We start from the raw sequence: 17,387 nt of genomic DNA on the forward strand, positions 1-17,387 counted from the left end.
CCCAGAAAGGATGGGGAAGTTGATTGGATAGTTAGAAAAGGTGCTTGGTTCTTCCCAAGCCTGTGAAAATATAACAGAATTTAACAATATATGAAATGGCAAATTGGATATATCTCAAGAATGCAAAATTGGTTTAAGACTAAAAACTTCATATAGATGCAGTGCATTAACACAGAGATCACAATAGATTTTATTGGAGAATAACAAGCTGATTTTAATTTTACATGAAAGATCAGAAGTCAAAGAAAAACTGTCACCTCTAAGACAAATTTAATGAATATATATTATGAAATAGTATGTTATTTTAATTTTATAGTTGTAGTAATTATGTTACTGTGGTACAGTGTAAGACAAACATATTAATGAATATGTAGACTAAGAAACTCAAAAATACTCCCATTCAGATATGGCAACGTGATTTATACTAGCATAATAGATCAGTGAGAGAGGATGAGCTCTTAAATAAACTGTGCTTATATAATAGATTTCCTCAAAAGAAAATAGAATTGAGCATTAATCTCACACTATATTAATAAATCTATCCCCAAATGATTATATAATAAATAGAAAAGGACAAATTTTCCAGAGATAGGAGAAGGCTACATAAGGAATATGTTTTTAAGTTAAAGATCATTCTGTTATCAGTGGTCGGCAAACTGTGGCTCGCGAGCCACATGCGGCTCTTTGGCCCCTTGAGTGTGGCTCTTCCACAAAATACCGACTTCTGTGCATGGTCCAGGAAGTTTCAATCGCACTGTACGTGCACGCCCGCACATGGTATTTTGTGGAAGAGCCACACTCAAGGGGCCAAAGAGCCGCATGTGGCTCGCGAGCAACAGTTTGCCCACTACTGTAAATGATTTCGAAATGGGACAGTGCCTCAGGCTAGTGATATACTCAGGGAGGACACTCAGATAGAAAAGAAAATAGAACCATAGCAACTCAGATCCAGGAAAACATAAAACTCAAAAGGAAAATGTTAACCCTAGTATTGGCCTGTGGTCTACGAAAGGCCATTATACTGGGGCTCAGATAGCAACACTGCTCTCTATGCAGCTCGGCTTCAGGTATTCATAGGGAATGTCTAGCTGCTCATTCCGGGCCACTATCTCCCTTTTCAGGTTGTCCAGATCTGCTTGAAATTGTCTTAAAATAGCCTTGGGCTCAGGGCCTGAGAAATATTCTTCTGTGTGATACCCCAGGGGTACCTGAAGCAGAAAATAAGGATTGATCAGATTCTAGTTCCAAGACACAGGGACCAGAGCCCACCCCCACATTCTGAAATTTATTTTCCGTTATCACTGCCCCCAAATTCCCCAAATCCCCTCTCACCATATCTGGCTGCTGCCGGCCCACTTGTCTCACGAAAAGCATCTGAAGACAGCTCTGCCGGACATCTGGGAGTGAGCCCATCACTGTGGCCATTGTCACATCTTCCTTGGTGGTAGGAGGGGGCATCCGCATTGTGCATGGGGCATTAGGGATCCAGAACAACCAGTCACGCTGAGGGGAGGAAGAATCTGGAGTCAACCAGGCACTCTGATATGCAGGGCTCTGGCTCCCAACTCTTTCCTTAGAGCATACCCTTGTCCAAGTACTTTCCTCCAGGGACCCAGGCTCTCAGTTGTCCATACCTGGCTGAAGTTGACTGCTGCATGCTGGGCAGTGCATCTGAAAATGCACATGGTAAGGAAATGGCAGAGCTGAGCCCGGGTCTGGAAGGAGACAGGAAAACCTAGGAGAAGAAATACCAAAGTTTAGAAACTGCAATCCCTGAAAAAGATAAGGGAATGATTGCTAATGTCTGGAGATACCCAAGTGTTAGAATTATTGAGCATTCATTCATTCATTCATTCATGTAAAATAATGCTGCATCCAAAAGAATAAAATCACTTAGGAATATATTGGACCAAGGAGGTGAAATACTTGTGCATTGTAAACCATAAGACACTGATGAAAGAAATTGAAGACAAATAAATGGATATATATTCTATTATCATGGATTGGAAGAATTAATATTGTTAAAATGTCTATACTACCTAAGGCAATCTACATATTCAATGCAATCCCTGTGTAATTCCAATTGCATTTTTATTTTATTTTTTAATATATTTTATTGATTTTTTACAGAGAGGAAGGGAGAGGGATAGAGAGTTAGAAACATCGATGAGAGAGAAACATCGATCAGCTGCTTCCTGCACACTCCCTACTGGTTATGTGCCTGCAACCAAGGCACATGCCCCTGACCGGAATCGAACCCAGGACCCTTGAGTCTGCAGGCCGATGCTCTATCCACTGAGCCAAACAGGTTAGGGCTCCAATTGCATTTTTTAAAGAAATAGAATAAATCAATTTTGTAATTTTAGGTTGGAATCAGTAAGAACCCCAAATAGTCACAGAAATCTTGGAAAGAACAGAGTTCAAGGCATCTTTATTCTGCTTTCTGATTTCAAATTATATAACAAAGAAAAGATAGTCAAAACAGTATGGTATTGGCATATAGCAGACACATAGATCGATGGAACTGAACAAAGAGTCAAAAAAGGAGGCAAGAATATACAATGGAGAAAGGACAGTCTCTTCAATAAATGTTGCTGGGAAAACCGGCAGCCACATGCAAAAGAGTGAAACTGGACTGCTATCTTATATCACACACTCAAATTAAGGACAAATGGATTAAAGTACTGAAACCGTAATTCTTTTAGAAGAAAACATAGGTGTAAGCCCCTTGACATCAGTCAAGTGATGATATTTTGGATTTGCAAAAGCCAAGGTAACAAAAGCAGAAATAAACAAATAGAACTACATCAGGCTAAAGATCTTCTGCACAGCAAAGGAAACCACCAACAAAATTAAAGGGCAGCATACTGAATGGGAGAAATATTTGCAAATCACATATCTAATAAGGTGTTAATATCCAAAATATATAAAGAACTCATACAACTCAATAGCAAAATAAATCAGATTCCTATTAAAAGGTGGACAGAAGCTCTGAATAAACATTTTTCCAGACACACAGATGGCCAACAGGTACATGAAAAAGTGCTCAACATCAATTTTAACAGGGAAATGTAAATCAAAATCATAATGAGATGCTACCTCACACGTGTTAGAATGGCTATTATCAAAAGGCAAGGAATACCAAGTATTGGTGAGGCTATGGAGAATAGAAGCCTTGTGTACTGTTAGTGGAAAGTGGTGAAGCCACTATGGAAACCAGTACGAAGATTCTTCAAAATATTAAAAGTAGAATTACCATATGATCCAGCAAGTCCATTTCTGGGTATTTATCCAAAGGAAATGAAGCATTGACTTGAAAATATAGCTGGACCCCATGTTCATTGCAGCATTATTTACCATAGTCAAGACATGGAAGCAACTGCCCTGGCTCGTATGACTCAGTTGGTTGGGCATCATCCTGTGCAATGAAAAGTTGCGAGTTCAATTCCCTGACAGGGCACATGCCCAGATTATGGATTGTGGGCTCAATACCGGTAGGGGGTGTACAAGAGGCAACTGTCAATAGACTTGTTCCTATCTAACATCAAAGTTTCTCCCTCTCGCTTACTCTCTCTCTAAAAATCAATAAAAATCTTTTTTAAAAAAGACATGGAAGCAACCTAAGTGTTCATCAATGGATGAATGACTAAACAAAGTTATATATATATATTCAAATATTATTCAGCCTTGAAAAACAAGGAATTCTTGCCATTTGTGACAACAGGGATGGACCATGGGATGGCATGATGCTAAGTAAAATAAATAGCCTGAGAAAGTTAAATATTATATGATCCCACTTATATGTGGAATTAAAAAAAAAAAAGGAAAAAGACCCTGAGATCATAGATATAGAGAACAGATTGGTAGTTCCAGAGGTGGAGGTAAGAGTGGGTGAAATGGGTGAATGTCGTCAAAAGTTACAAACTTCCAGTTATAAAATAAACTAGAGGCCCAGTGCACAACATTTGTGCACCGGAGGGGAGGGGGTCCCTCAACCCGGCCTGAGCCCTCTTGCAGTCCGGGAATCCCTTGGGGGATGTTTGACTGCCTGCAGGGAGCGGGCCTAAGCTGGCAGTCGGACATACCCTGAGGGGTCCTTAGCGCTGCTGCAGAGGTGGGAGAGGCTCCTGCCACTGCCATTGCGCTAGTCAGCCATGACCCCACTGGTAAGCCTGGCTTCTGGATGGGTGGCGCTCCCCCTGTGGGAGTGCACTGACCACAGGGGGCAGCTCCTGCATTGAGCATCTGCCCCCTGGTGGTCAGTGTGTGTTATAGTGACCGATCATTCCACCGTTTGGCCAATTTGCATATTAGGGTTTTATTATATAGGCTAAGTCATGGAATGTAATGTACAGCATGGCTATTATGTAATGTACAACATGGTGGCTATAGTTAATAATACTGTATTGTATATTTGAAATTTGCTAAAAGGGTAGGTCATAAAAGTTCTCATCAAAGGAAAACATTGTGTAACTATGTGTGGTGATGGATATTAACTAAACTTACTGTGGTGATCATTTCACAATACATGCAAATATTGAATCATTATTTTGTAGATCTGAAATTAATAATATATATCAATTATACTTCAATTTTAAAAACTCACAAGATAAAAGTTACAACCCTAGAAGTATAAGGGTAAAGATTTTAACAGGCACCTCATAAAGGAGGATATTCTGGATGACTATTAAACCAAGGAAAAAGTATTCAAAGCAACTAGTCTTCAGGAAAAGGCAACTTAAACTCACAATATGACAGATCTACATATGCACCAAAATGAGAAAAGTAAAAAAGATAGAAATATCTTTTTCATGTATTTGAGACTATATGGAGCAACTATAACTGAAACTCTGCTGAACAAAGTGAAAACCAGCACAACCACTTTGGGAAAAGGGTCAATAACTACTGAAGCTGATTTTTGCATAATTTAAGTCCATCAAGTCCACAGGAAAACAAACACACAAATGTTCACAACAGCACTAATATTGATCGCCCCAAGCTGGAAACAATACTAATATCCATCAGTAGCAAAAAGGAAAAATAAATGGTGCCATAGTCATAAAATGGAGGTGCCCACAATGATGATGAACAAACTACATGCTACATTCAATGAAGTAGGTAAATATCAAACATAGTATTCAGCGAATGAAGCCAGACACAAGCAAGTGCATGCTCGTATTTCATCTGTGAAAGGTCAAAACAAGTAAAACTAACCAACCTACAAGTCAAGATAATATTTACCTTCATGTGGATAGATTGGAAGAGTGTATACAAAGGACTTTCTGAGGGAGCTGGAAAAGTTCTGATTCTTAATCTTCATGCTAATTATACAGGTGTATCACTGTAGTAACACATCACTAAGTTATACACCTATGAGTATGGACCTTTCTCTAGGTTTGTTGTATTTCAACAATTGCTGTCTCCCCAAAAGTGATTCAGTGTTTATAGATAGCTGGGAAATGATGCAGAGAAAGAGAAGTAATTCATTGAGTTCAAATACAGGGAGATGTGTCAAAATCAGCTATCCATTCCACTCAATATACAAGCAAATGTTTTAAAATATAGTTTCTATTATTATTCAGTTGTGCTGAGACCAACAGGTCAGGAGATAACTGCCATGGAAAAGGTATGTGTTATACTCACAGATCCCAAGAGATGGGTACCTGCCGCGCCACACGGGACCACACTGGGAACACCAGGGTTGGTCAAGAGGCAGAGGGGTGAGGGGAAAAGGTAGCAGGAGCCTTTGTCACGGTTTCCATGAGAAGGAACAAGCAAGGCAGAATAAGCGGGTTTAGGACAGGCTAGTTGCTATAATTCCAGTCGGCTCTGGAGTGTGGTAGCTGTCCCTAGGCTGGTACCTGTCCCAAGGTGATTAGGCCAGGGGAATAGCGGCCCAGAGTGTAAGAGCTCAATACAGATGGTGGTTGGGACTTCCGGCATATGAAAAGCATGCTCCCAGGGGAGTGGTTTGCTATATCTGAGAATTAGCTGGCCCTGGGAAGGGTGGTGCCTTCTGTGTCAGCAAGACTCCAAGATGTCAAAGTATCAAAACTGCAGAATAAATAAACATGAATGCAATGAGATGGGGTCATAGAGTCTGATGCCTGACTAAGGTCATCTACTGCATGGCAGAATCTGGACTCTCCTATTTCACATGCTGATCATGTTGGGGAGGTATTTTTGTGTGGGGTAGAGCATATGATTAAACTCAGCATATGATTAAACTAGGCAGCTAACAGTATATACTATGTAAGTTTCAGTACTGTCACACATTATATCTTTGGGTCTCAAATATTCTATCAGGTACGAAGTGAGAATGGATGGCAAATATTTTGTCCATTTTAGCTTTAAGGAAACTAAAAGTCAAAGTGAAAGAGATCTAGTGGGTGGGTCAAGGTCACATAGAAGGAAAGAGGCAGAAACCAGTACTTTAGAAACAAATATTAGTGTGTGGCCTTTAATGAGAATAACGTGGGAATAATAGGGCAGAGAGAACATTGAAAGTTGAGGGAGTGAAATGGGGGAATCAGAGATTAAAGCTGATATATGAGTGTATTTTGTAAATGCTTAAGGTAGATATGTCATGGGAAGAGGATGGCCAGGGAGAGGAAGAAGCATCTTTTGGGGCATGGGATGCTTGAAGAACAGAACTGAAAAGTATGAGAGAACATTTGGTCCTGAAAGGGTCAGGGCAGTGGGGGTGTTGCCCAGATCCTCCAAGGGTTTGGCATTGGTATATTAAACCTTGTATTCCCATGTCCTGGCCATAATAGCTTCCCAGTATACCAGTATGTTTGTACTTGTCCCACAGGCTGAGGATGAGAATCAAGGTGTTGGTGTGAAGTATGTGGGCGCAGGGCCTGAAGGACAATTTAAAACAGACCTGGCTGGCCCATGTGTGCAAGAGAGAGAATGATGAAACTAGGCAAAGCTCAATAAAAGCTATTTCTTCCTCATAGATGGGAGAACTAAAGGCAGATCCTAGTGAAGGGATGAACTGGGCAGAGAAAGCCGATATTTAATTTGCACCTAGAAATGACCTTCCACTGTGGTAGTGTTGCATGTGTCTGGACCCTCTGCATGTGTGGTGGACAGTAGAAGGCAAGAGAATAATGGAGGGAAATCCAGAGAGACTCATCATGGATTTTGGTGGGAAAATTTTCCCCACTTATATTCTTAGGAAGAGCTTCAGATGGCACAAGCAGGGCCTGGGCAGATCCCTCACTGGTCATGGTTCTGGACCCACTGGGCTCTATGCTGTGGAAGATTCATGGCAACTGTGGCAGGAATGGGAGATGGACATAAAGGTTGATGATCAGGGTCTCTGGGGAGGACAATCCTTGGGTTTGTAGGACTGTCCTAATACTTAGGAGGTGGGAATGGTATTCATATGCTTCATGTGTGGAGGGCGAGAGGGTGATGAGAGATTGGGATCATGTCCCCAAAAGGGCAAGGCTGACAAGGGGCTCTGGGCAGAGTGTCTGCTCTGGGTAGAATGTCTGCAAGGCTGACAATGGGCTCTGGGCAGAGTGTCTGCAAGGCTGACGAGGGGCTCTGGGCAGAGTGTCTGAACAACTTCCTTCTCTCGGCCCAATTCTCACCTTTGTCCTGGGCCTGGCATAGCCCCACCTCAGTGATCTCCCGACACCAGGCCTGCAGCTCAGGGTCCCCTCTCACGACGTCATCCCCTTGGTAGAAGAGGTGGATGATCCCTTCCACGTACCTGCCCAGAGGAAAAGGGAGCTGAGCTCCTTGAGAGTACAAGGCTGTAGCCTATGACTGTTAATCCCTTTCTTTGGCTTCTGTAATCAACTTTCATTGTATATGGGGACACATCTTACAAGACTTTCCCTTTGGGACATCCAGAACCTCTTTCTACACACTAGTTTAGAAAGGAAATGTGAGACATTAGTTTTAAGCGTTCCCTATACATGATTAATAACAATTCTTTCTAAAAAAACCCAAGTTCTTCCAGATCCCCATCTCCCCATTCCCAGTTTCCCCAAGCTAGGCTCTTCCTTTATTCCACTTTTCAGTTTCTATCCACTGTCTCCTCTGCTCCCTCCGTCTTGACCTTCTTGTTTCATGTTCCTTTTGCCCATTTCTGACCTCAAGCCAGAGACCCACTCTCCTTCTTCCAAATGGCCTTCCATTTCTTGGATCCCACTCTTACCCACCTGGCAATGATCTCCCAGAGCCTTAAAGCATCATGGGCATAGAGAGCACTTGGGATTCCCAGCAGGCCTCGGTCAGCCAGATCTTCAGGAGCACAGAGGGAGCGGTAGGTCAGCTGAGCCATGGCCTGCCGAAGCAACTGCACATGGGGCCCTCCACCTGTGCTCACTGCCTGGAATTTGAGAGTTGACAGGTCTTGAGTGATAAAGAAGAGCTGACAATCTTGGCATAGTATATAAGGGGTTCACAGTGGGGTTTACAAAATTAAAAGTATAAAATGAACAGGCTCATGGGTTTAAGGATCAGGACATTCATACCAGGTGGTGTGACACTGTGAAGATGGCAGGAGGTTGTAGAGAGATGAAAGATTAGGCAGCCCCATGCCCCCATTTCCTCTTTACCTGACTAAATATCCCACTATCTGAGTTGAGTTGTATCCGTGCTCTGGTGTTAACCTCCGTGGTGTAGCGCGTGTGTGGGATCAGGAGCTGGATGAAGAAGATTAGAGAAAGGTAGTTATTGGAGTCCATGCTTGGGTCCTCCCTTGTAGGGAGTGGCACTCAGTCTGGGAACATTCTCTCCTCTTGATGCTTTCCTCCCTGCCAGTGCCTTTGTAGGCTGGTCTCCTTCTGCTGCTATGATCACTAACTCTCATGTTCTGCTCCCCATGACTGTACTGTGAGTGGGGTTGTGGAGCTAGAACGACCTGGGCTTAAATGCTTGCTTAACTACTCACTTTGGTACTTGTTCAAGTACCTCATCTGTCAATTTCCTCATTTGTCAATAAGGATGATAATAGGTCTCTTAAGTCAGGTGATGTGGTGGTAATGATATGAGGAATATATAAAGAGTGTTTAGCTCAGTGCCTGGCACACAGAAGCATTGATTAGGAGGTATTATTACCTTTATTGTATCCACCTTGAATGTAGTTGTCCATTTAGAAGCTACCCCTTAGCTTTCAATATCATTTAATGCTTCCTCTATCATTCACATCTTCTCATTCCTTAAACTAGCCTCTCTGCCCATTTTCAAAGCTCTCCCTCCAACTGCTCATTGTTTTACTCTTGGATTCTTCTGGGGAAAGAGTATCTTCAGTCAGAATTTTAGAAATGATATCAAGCTCCCTGCTTAAGCAGCAAATGGGTTGTCATAAAATCTGTACCCATTCCTAATTGTTCACTCTTTCCTTCTTTTTTTAGCTATTGAAAAGTACAACTAACATATTCTTTTTATCTTAGATGAATTTTATTTCATTTCCTCCTGGTTGATATACAAGATTTAGACTGTTTGAGTATTGATCAGAGCTTTTTGATGCTGGAATAAAGGAAGGACACAAGTGATACTCCTGATACCAAGATATCAAAGGAGCTCATGTTGTTCTTTTCAGAAAGTTCATGGAGAGATGCTGGTTTCACAGAAAACACTAAGACCACAGTGAGGAGCAAAGAACCCATAACAGAGTTCCTAACAGCAATGATAGTAATGATGATGCTAACCAAAATAACAGCAGAAAACTGACATTTTTCTAGCATTTAGTCTGTAATGCCTTAACAACCCAACAATGCAGATTGCTATCCTCATTCAAAGATGAGGACCCTGAACACACATCTGGTAAGTACTGAGACCAGGATTCAGGCTTCAGACCCAAGCAGTTAATCCAGAGCTTGCACAGGTAACCTTGATAACTTCTGTAGGCTTAGTCCTCCTGGGAGTTCCAACAAGACTGTCTGCCATGGGATGGAGTTGCTATGGTGATGGAATATGGCTGTGGAGGGGGCTTATCTAGTAAAAGGGCATTTTAAAGTGTAAAATTGGGCATAAGTGATTCAAGCTAGGAGGGAGATGGTCATGCAAAGGCATCGTGAGGTTATCAAACCTGAGAGCCCATGAACTACATTAGTAACTATTTTGTCTATGTCACCCTAGAACCCCGAACAACCACAGCCCAGAGGAGGGTTGGCACTGGGACTCCCAGAGACATTACAGATCAGTTTTTCTGCTTGTCAAATACTCATTTGCATATCTTACCAACACTTCAAACTCTTTATATCTAAAGCTCAATACCTAATCTTTGCCTCCAAACTGGCTTCTTTTCCTAATTACACTCTTTATGACCACTGCTCTGCTTCATAGACTTGTAGATTTTTGCCCCCTGCTCTGCCCTGTTTCCTGTATCAAAGTGCCATTGAGATCTGGAAAACAATTGTAAGACAAGCACAAGCCTTATTTTGCTGCCTTCTGCCTAGCAATAGACACCAAACTCACTGTTATAACATCACAGTATTTCTTGGTCATTCCAACAGTATTCACTTTGTGAGCTCCTAGGTCTGGCAGTGTGAGACTTCTGACCTTTCTCTCCAATAATGTACAGGCATGGCACAGGCAGTATCCCCTCCCTCCCATCCCTGTCACCACCATGCTAATGCACATCTTTAGTCTCCTCACTCTTGGGTAGATGTCAGTGACCAGCCAGGCTGCTATCCTTGCCCTTTTATTTTGTGCTCCTCATAACATTCGGTTGCAGTAGAACATTCTCCATCAATACTATAGAGTTTATAGCTGTTTCTTTCGATTTCCACCTCTATTCTCAGATATGATTCTTTGGCTGTTTGTTATGTCCACCACTTGTCTTCCTGGATAAATGACAACATATGGGTCTAACAAACTATATTCCTACTCTCCTCCAGACCCATTGCTGGATAATTTCAGAGAATTGACTTGCAATATGTGTATAAAACTGCTAAAGGACTTGATTTAATAGGATAGATCATGTATTATTTCTTATAACTGCATGTGAATCTATAATTGGCATAAAATTAAAAGAATTTAAACATGAAAATATAACCACAAGATTCAAGGTGTTGCTGTAGTTATCTCTCTCCTGTCCCTTCCTGCCTATGAAGATTCTTTGCTGATACCATATCAGTGCTTGATTATTGCAAAGCAGGTTTGTTATATATTCCTAGCCAGATGGCTTAGGCTTTTAAAATCTTGGATAACTGTTGCATTGTTTCACATGTTTCCTTGTGAGCAATATAGGACATGGAAGGTGGAGTATGTACCTTGAAGACAGGGTGCAGTCCTGGGAGGCACCTCATGGTGGCCACAGCAATGACCTCAGCCAGCAGATGAGTGTTCAGAAAGTGATATTGTAACTGGTGCAGTTGGAAATCTGAACTTCGGACCCAGGTCTTTGCCAGAAGCCAGGCAAGTGGAGGGTCTGAGGGCAGGAATAGTGGTGGGGTTGGGTAACTGGCATTGGGAGGCTGGATCTGCAATAAAGAGGAATTAAGCATTCATTGACCTCATCATATGTTACACACCATGCTCAGTATTCCGGGGGAAACTGATGACTAATATTATTGTCATGCAGAGGGCTATAATCTAGTAAAAGGAATGAGGACCCTTTCACTCATCCTCTCACTAGCTGCAGGGAAGTGTGAGTACCATAATGGTCAGGTTCAAAGCAGGAGGAATCAGAAAGGGGGGAGTTCAGTATGGCCATAACAGTGGTTTGGGAGAAACCCGATGATAGTGTGAATTAGGATGGTAGAATAGGAAGGAGAAGCTGGATGTGTGAGATACCTGACAATTCTCATCAATTGATTGATGAGAACAGTAAGAGGGAAAATGCATTAAAAACAAAGGAGAAAATATGTCCAAGAAAGAAAGAATATTCCACAGATTCAAAGGTCAGAAAGAGATCGAGTAGTCTTAGGGTGAGTACCAACAGAGACCATTCTGACTCTCAAAAAAGGCAATTTCAGGTGAATAGTGAGTAAGCTGCAAAGTAGAAAGGGAACACTGGAGACAACGACAGATCTCAGAGTGAGACAGAGGGGCGGGGACAAGAGCTGGCTGTCTTTGTCTCTGGGCAGTAGTTGGGGAGAAGGAAGAGCAGTGTTAGAAAGAGGATTTACAAAATATCTCACCTGGATGACCATGGGTAGCAGCTTCCCACTGGGTTCCATCTTCAGCATGACGAGGGGGGCAGCCAGGTACTGCTTCTCTCCTCGGATCACGTTGGCTGGAATTCCATCCAGCAGGATAAAGTCAGCTTCAAATAGGGAACCGTTCTGGGGGGGAAAGTTCAAAGTCTACTCCAGAGGGCCAGCACCAAGGGGAAGAAATGTCATAACATTCAGTCTCATTTCTTACAATTATCCTGCATCAATATCAGGGTCCTAGTGGCAGAAAGGAAGGAGGCATCCAGAACATTTAGTTCAAGTCATCTCAGTTGACAGTGAGGAAAGAGGCAAAATGAGAGGAATCTCCCCCAAGGACATGTTCATTCCCTGTGGCAGTGGTGGCTTTAAGACCATACCTGACCAATTTCTTTGCACCACGGGCATGCTAAGCTTCCCCTTGTCAAGGTGCCCAAGCCTCTTTCCTCATCATATCCTATTTTTCTGCTGCCTCTCTCTGGCCCCCACCAGTATCATAGTTTCCTTTACATACTTTATCAACTCTAAGTTTTTCCTGCAAAGGACTCTGCACATAGGGACAGTGGATTAATACAGCCTCCCTTCCCTGATTCACCTCTGGTCCTTCCCCTTCAGCAAATCCCTTCCCCCACAGACAAGGAGAAGACAACAGAGGGCTAGGGGTGTACCTGGAGTTCTTTCTCCAGCTGGGCATGAAGCTCCTCCATTCCTGAGGGCAGCACTAGCCGGGAAGGCAGAGAGGTGGAGCGCCTCAGCAGCATGGGGTTGGCACCATTGAGGAACTGGTAGCCAAAAAGCTCATCATCCTGCCAGCGCTGGTGAACCTTCTCTGTGGGGTTGGAGTGGAGGGTAAGGGGAGGATATTCACCACAACCTGATGTCCTTCTCCTTTAGGTTTTAATACAGCTATTCAGGCATATGATTACTTTGTATTCAGCCCGTCTTTTCTTTTTGTTGCCTCTGAGAAATGACCAGGCATATTATCTTTTCATCTGGGAACTACTTATGAGGGTCTATGGAGTATGAAGTTTGGGACAACAAAACAAGCTATTAAGAATTTACAAAGGTCTATGGGAATACTGACCACAAAGAGTGCTCTTGGGGCCCCAGAAGATCTGATCAAAATCCTCTAGGCTGTCCCAGGAGTTCAGAAGGGTGTAAACACGTTTGAGAACCATCTCCAGTAACCTAGGACAGATATCAAGGTTGGCATTGTCAACTCACCAAATCCTGTCTGTTTTGGGATCCACCATTACCCACTCCATTGGGATCTTTACTCACCCTGTATTCCCTGTCAATTCATAGTCCAGCCTCTTTTCACCATGAAATTTCATATCTGGGGGCAGATCCTTCAAAGAGTCCGCAGCTATTGTCAGGGGTAGCCCTTCCTTCCAGGTGGCCCAACTAGCAGGTGGGAAAAGAGTTCAGGGAGGAATTAGGGTGTCAGTGATTATGGTAGGATCAGAGAAGAGGTGAGAAATTCAGGAGGGCTGTGGATGGGTGGTTACCGGTAGATCAGCTGTCTTTCCTTCAGTTCTTTCTCTCGATGCTTCTGGAACTTGTCCAAGGTACTCTCTCCTGCCAGGCGGGCTGGGAGAACATTTGACCACATAGGTTTATCCAACTCGTGCTATCCCTGACTTGATCTAATCTCTCATTCTTGACTGTATTCCATTAGACTCTTGCCTTTTTCTCTGGCTCTACCTCACCTGATGTATTCCCAAAGTCACTTTTTGTATCTTTACCCAAAACCTATTCATTATCTCACCTATTTCAACCCCATGTTTGTCCTTAACAACATCCCATGTTTTCCTCCCTTTCATGTTCCTTAAATCAAATTCCACTACTTGTGCCTAAAGATGATTATGAATTTTCTCCTTAATCACGTGCCATATCCACAATATCCCATATTATTATATATTAGAGGCATGGTGCACAGATTTGTGCACCAGTGGGTCCTTCAGTCTGGCCTGTGAGGATCGGGCCAAATTCAGCTGTCTGACATCGCCTTAGGAGTCCCAGATTGCAAGAGGGCAGTTCTCACATGACACACCCTGGAATTGGGCTCCCTCCTTGGCAGCTCCTGCTTTGAGTGTCTGCCCCCTGGTGGTCAGTGCTCATCATAATTACCAGTTGGAGCATCTGCCCCCTGGTGGTCATTGTGCATCAGGCTACTGGTCGGATTGTCAAACGGTCAGATGGTCGCTTAGGCTTTTATATATATAGATTGCCTTTGTTAATCTCAACTATATTGGCCTTTCCCTTTCTACCCCTTCACCTGTCCTCCGAATGACATATTTCATATTCATTATACATATGCACTCTGCTCTTCCTTGTCCCTACCCCTACCTGGTTCCTGAGACAAAAATTCTATGTGTGTTACCTTCAACCATCCCATCTCACTTGTCTTAGGGAGCAAATAGTTCCATGTTGTTACCTTTCCCTGACTATTTCACCTAACCTCACCATCACATTGTTAACCTGACTTGTCCTCTTCTCACCTGTACTTATATTGTTCCTCAAAGACACCTATTTCATGTTTCCATTCTTTATTAAATCTATTGGGATATAACATTGATTGATAACATTATATAAATTTCAGGTGTACAATCTTACAATACAACATTTATATACTTCGAGTAGGCTCACTGCCCAAAGTCTAGTCTTCTCCTGTCACCATATATTTGACCCCCTTTTACCCTCTTTGTCTTCCCTCTGGTAACCACCATTCTGTTGTCTGTATCTATGAGTTTGTATTTTTGTTTGTTTTGTTCGTTTATTTACTGCTTTTTGTTTTATATCCCACACAGGAGTCAAATTGTATAGTTCTAGTACTTTTCCTTTGATATTTCATTTAATATAATATTCTCAAGATTCATCCATGTTGTCTCAGACACCAATGTTTCATCTTTCTTATGGCTGATCAGTCTCCTTTCTTATATGCCATTGTTCTCAATTTTCTCTGTAGTCATAGCTCTCCATGTGTCCCACAGTGATGAATACCATATAGCCCGTGCTCACTTATCCCCACCAGAGCCAGTGTGCTACCTGCCCTCACGGTTGTTTTCCATGTTGTCACAGCCAAAGTAGCTCTTCATGGTCATATCATTTATTGCTCCCCTTCCCTGCCTCCTCTCAGGGGTCCCATGTGCTAGCCTTACCTGACCCTCCCCTCACTTGTTCCCAGGCACATGGAGATTCCTTCCCACTTTACTTTGGCTCTTCTGTTTCCCAGCATGGCTGCACCTCCAGTTCCCTCTGCTCACCTTGGGAGGTGGGATCTACACATCACTCACTTCCCTGTCCAGTCCCACTTCAGACCTTTTTCATTCTATGTATAACTCTCCCCTTATTTCCTGTCTTGGGCCTTCTTAACCTGCAGAGCGGGCACTTTTTTCAAATCCCTCAGACCTTCCTCTGTGCTTCCCCACACCTCTTCCAGTCGCCACTTCTCCCCTTCCCGCACTACTCCCTGGGTCCTGCTCCTACTTCCCTGAGGCGGCCCCTCACCTGTGCCCTCGGGCAGGGTCAGCACGCCCTTGCCCTGCACCCAGCGGTAGCAGGGGAAGGTGGCCTCCTGGAAGGCTCCTGGGACCTGCACGGTGATGCGGTCGCAGAACCAGGCGTCGTCCACCAGGGAGTGATGTTTGCGCAACTTCACGAACTGCAGTGGCCCCAAGTCCTGGGGAGCGTCCTGCTCGAACTCCTCCACCTGTGGGGACAGAACTCGGTGAGTCTTAGTAGCGGGGACCGGGAGAGGATGCTTAACTGAAGGTGTGGGGTCCTTTGTGGAGTCAGGTGACAAGTCCTCCAGAGACAGCATTGCCTCCTCCCAACACCTGCGCGGTGGGTCTCAAACTCCCCATCGCACCAGGAGGATCAGGGAGTCGGGATGAGGCCACAGTGACTTGAACACTGAGCACCATCACCTGCACCGGCACCCGAGCTCTAGGAGGACACTCTTCTTTGACCATTGACCCCATAATGACTTGGGCATGGGGTCACTTAGGAAAGGAGTGGAGGTTGGGTGGACAAGGGGCTAGGGGAGGGAGAAAGGAGTTGAGCCCAGCTGGGCCCTGGCTCTGGACATCTCACCCACCAGGTGCAGGAAACCTTCTCATTGGAAGCTCCAGCTAGCATGAATGCTCCCTCACTGGCTCCAAGCTTCCTGTGTCTCCCCCTGCCCGCCCTCCCATGCTACAAGCCCAGCCCCACAGGTTCTGAGTCCCCGCTTCCCGCACCCACCTGGCCCCGCGCTGGCCGCAGCTGCAGCTCCAGTTCTGCCTCCCCGAGTTCCCCGACCAGCCACAGCTGCACGCGGTTGAAAGACCCAGAGAAGATCCAGGCCCCAGTGGCCACTTGGATGCGGTAGCAGCCCATGGGAGCAGATGGGCTCGCCTGGGTGGCAGAGGTTCTGTTACTGATACCAGACAAAGATTCTGTGATCAGGCTTCGTCCTGCTGCCTCAGGACAAGTCCAGGGCTTAATAAAGCAGCACTGTGTGTGCCAGCCCACTACAGGATTGGGCCCCACCCCAGCAAACCAGAACCTGGCATTAGCCCAGAGGGTGGGGGAAAGGTGCCTGCCACTCTCAGCACAGTGCTGAGAATGGGGCTTAGAGGAAGATGAGGAGCTGAGCCTGGGTGGGGGAAGAGATGGAGAGGGGCAGGGAGATTCCACCAGAGTTTTCTTTCTAGGCTCTCATTCCACCCGATGACACCCCCTGCCTGGTTGTGCTACTAAATAGCATTTTCCAAAGGGGTCTTGGGTGCCACCCCTTTTCTTTCTTGCAGTGTCTGGTGCCCCTGGGCAACTGTGCTCACTTTCTATTCACCTACCAGGTCTGTGTGCCAAAGGGGCACTGGGATTGCCATTGTGGGCTAGAGAAAGCCCTTCTTGGGGACACTTCAGAGGTCAGGGATAAGTTAGAGTATTTCCTGTAGTAAGACTTTCGGTGCCCAAGCACCTAGAGCAGCTAATGTACCACTTTTCTCCCTTTTGTTTTCTATCCACACCCCCATCCCAGACAGACAACCAATGTCAGTATCTACTGTTTCTGCTTCTCCATTTCTTTCTGTTAATCTAATTGTTTCATATGGTTTATGTCATTTCTTCCACAAAAATGGTCACAGTATACATTTATTTTCTTGGAAGTTGCTTTCCACCATTAACAATTTGTGATGAGAATATCTTCAGATCAATAGATGGAGATCTAACTGCTCTCTTCTCGAGCTTGAAGGATTGCCCTCTTGAAGGTTTTCAGTA

At 44.1% G+C, this 17,387-nt stretch overlaps 1 protein-coding gene across 1 annotated transcript; it reads right to left on the reverse strand.

Moving 5' to 3' along the window:
* Nucleotides 1-1,028: 1,028 nt before the first annotated feature.
* LOC138994106 (polyunsaturated fatty acid lipoxygenase ALOX12-like) lies at nucleotides 1,029-16,502 on the reverse strand. The gene is made up of 14 exons (XM_070393769.1): nucleotides 16,368-16,502; nucleotides 15,633-15,834; nucleotides 13,631-13,712; nucleotides 13,404-13,526; nucleotides 13,207-13,310; nucleotides 12,791-12,951; nucleotides 12,111-12,254; nucleotides 11,241-11,450; nucleotides 8,580-8,666; nucleotides 8,181-8,350; nucleotides 7,605-7,726; nucleotides 1,635-1,735; nucleotides 1,333-1,503; nucleotides 1,029-1,208 (listed from the first exon to the last, which is right to left on the reverse strand). Exons 1-14 carry the CDS (start codon nucleotides 16,500-16,502, stop codon nucleotides 1,029-1,031), a joined length of 1,992 nt encoding a protein of 663 aa, XP_070249870.1.
* Nucleotides 16,503-17,387: the final 885 nt, after the last annotated feature.

This window comes from Myotis yumanensis, unplaced genomic scaffold, assembly GCF_028538775.1.
Source record: "Myotis yumanensis isolate MYYU_CA2020_CCGP unplaced genomic scaffold, mMyoYum1.0.hap1 SCAF_16, whole genome shotgun sequence".
Classification (NCBI taxonomy): Eukaryota; Metazoa; Chordata; class Mammalia; order Chiroptera; family Vespertilionidae; genus Myotis; species Myotis yumanensis.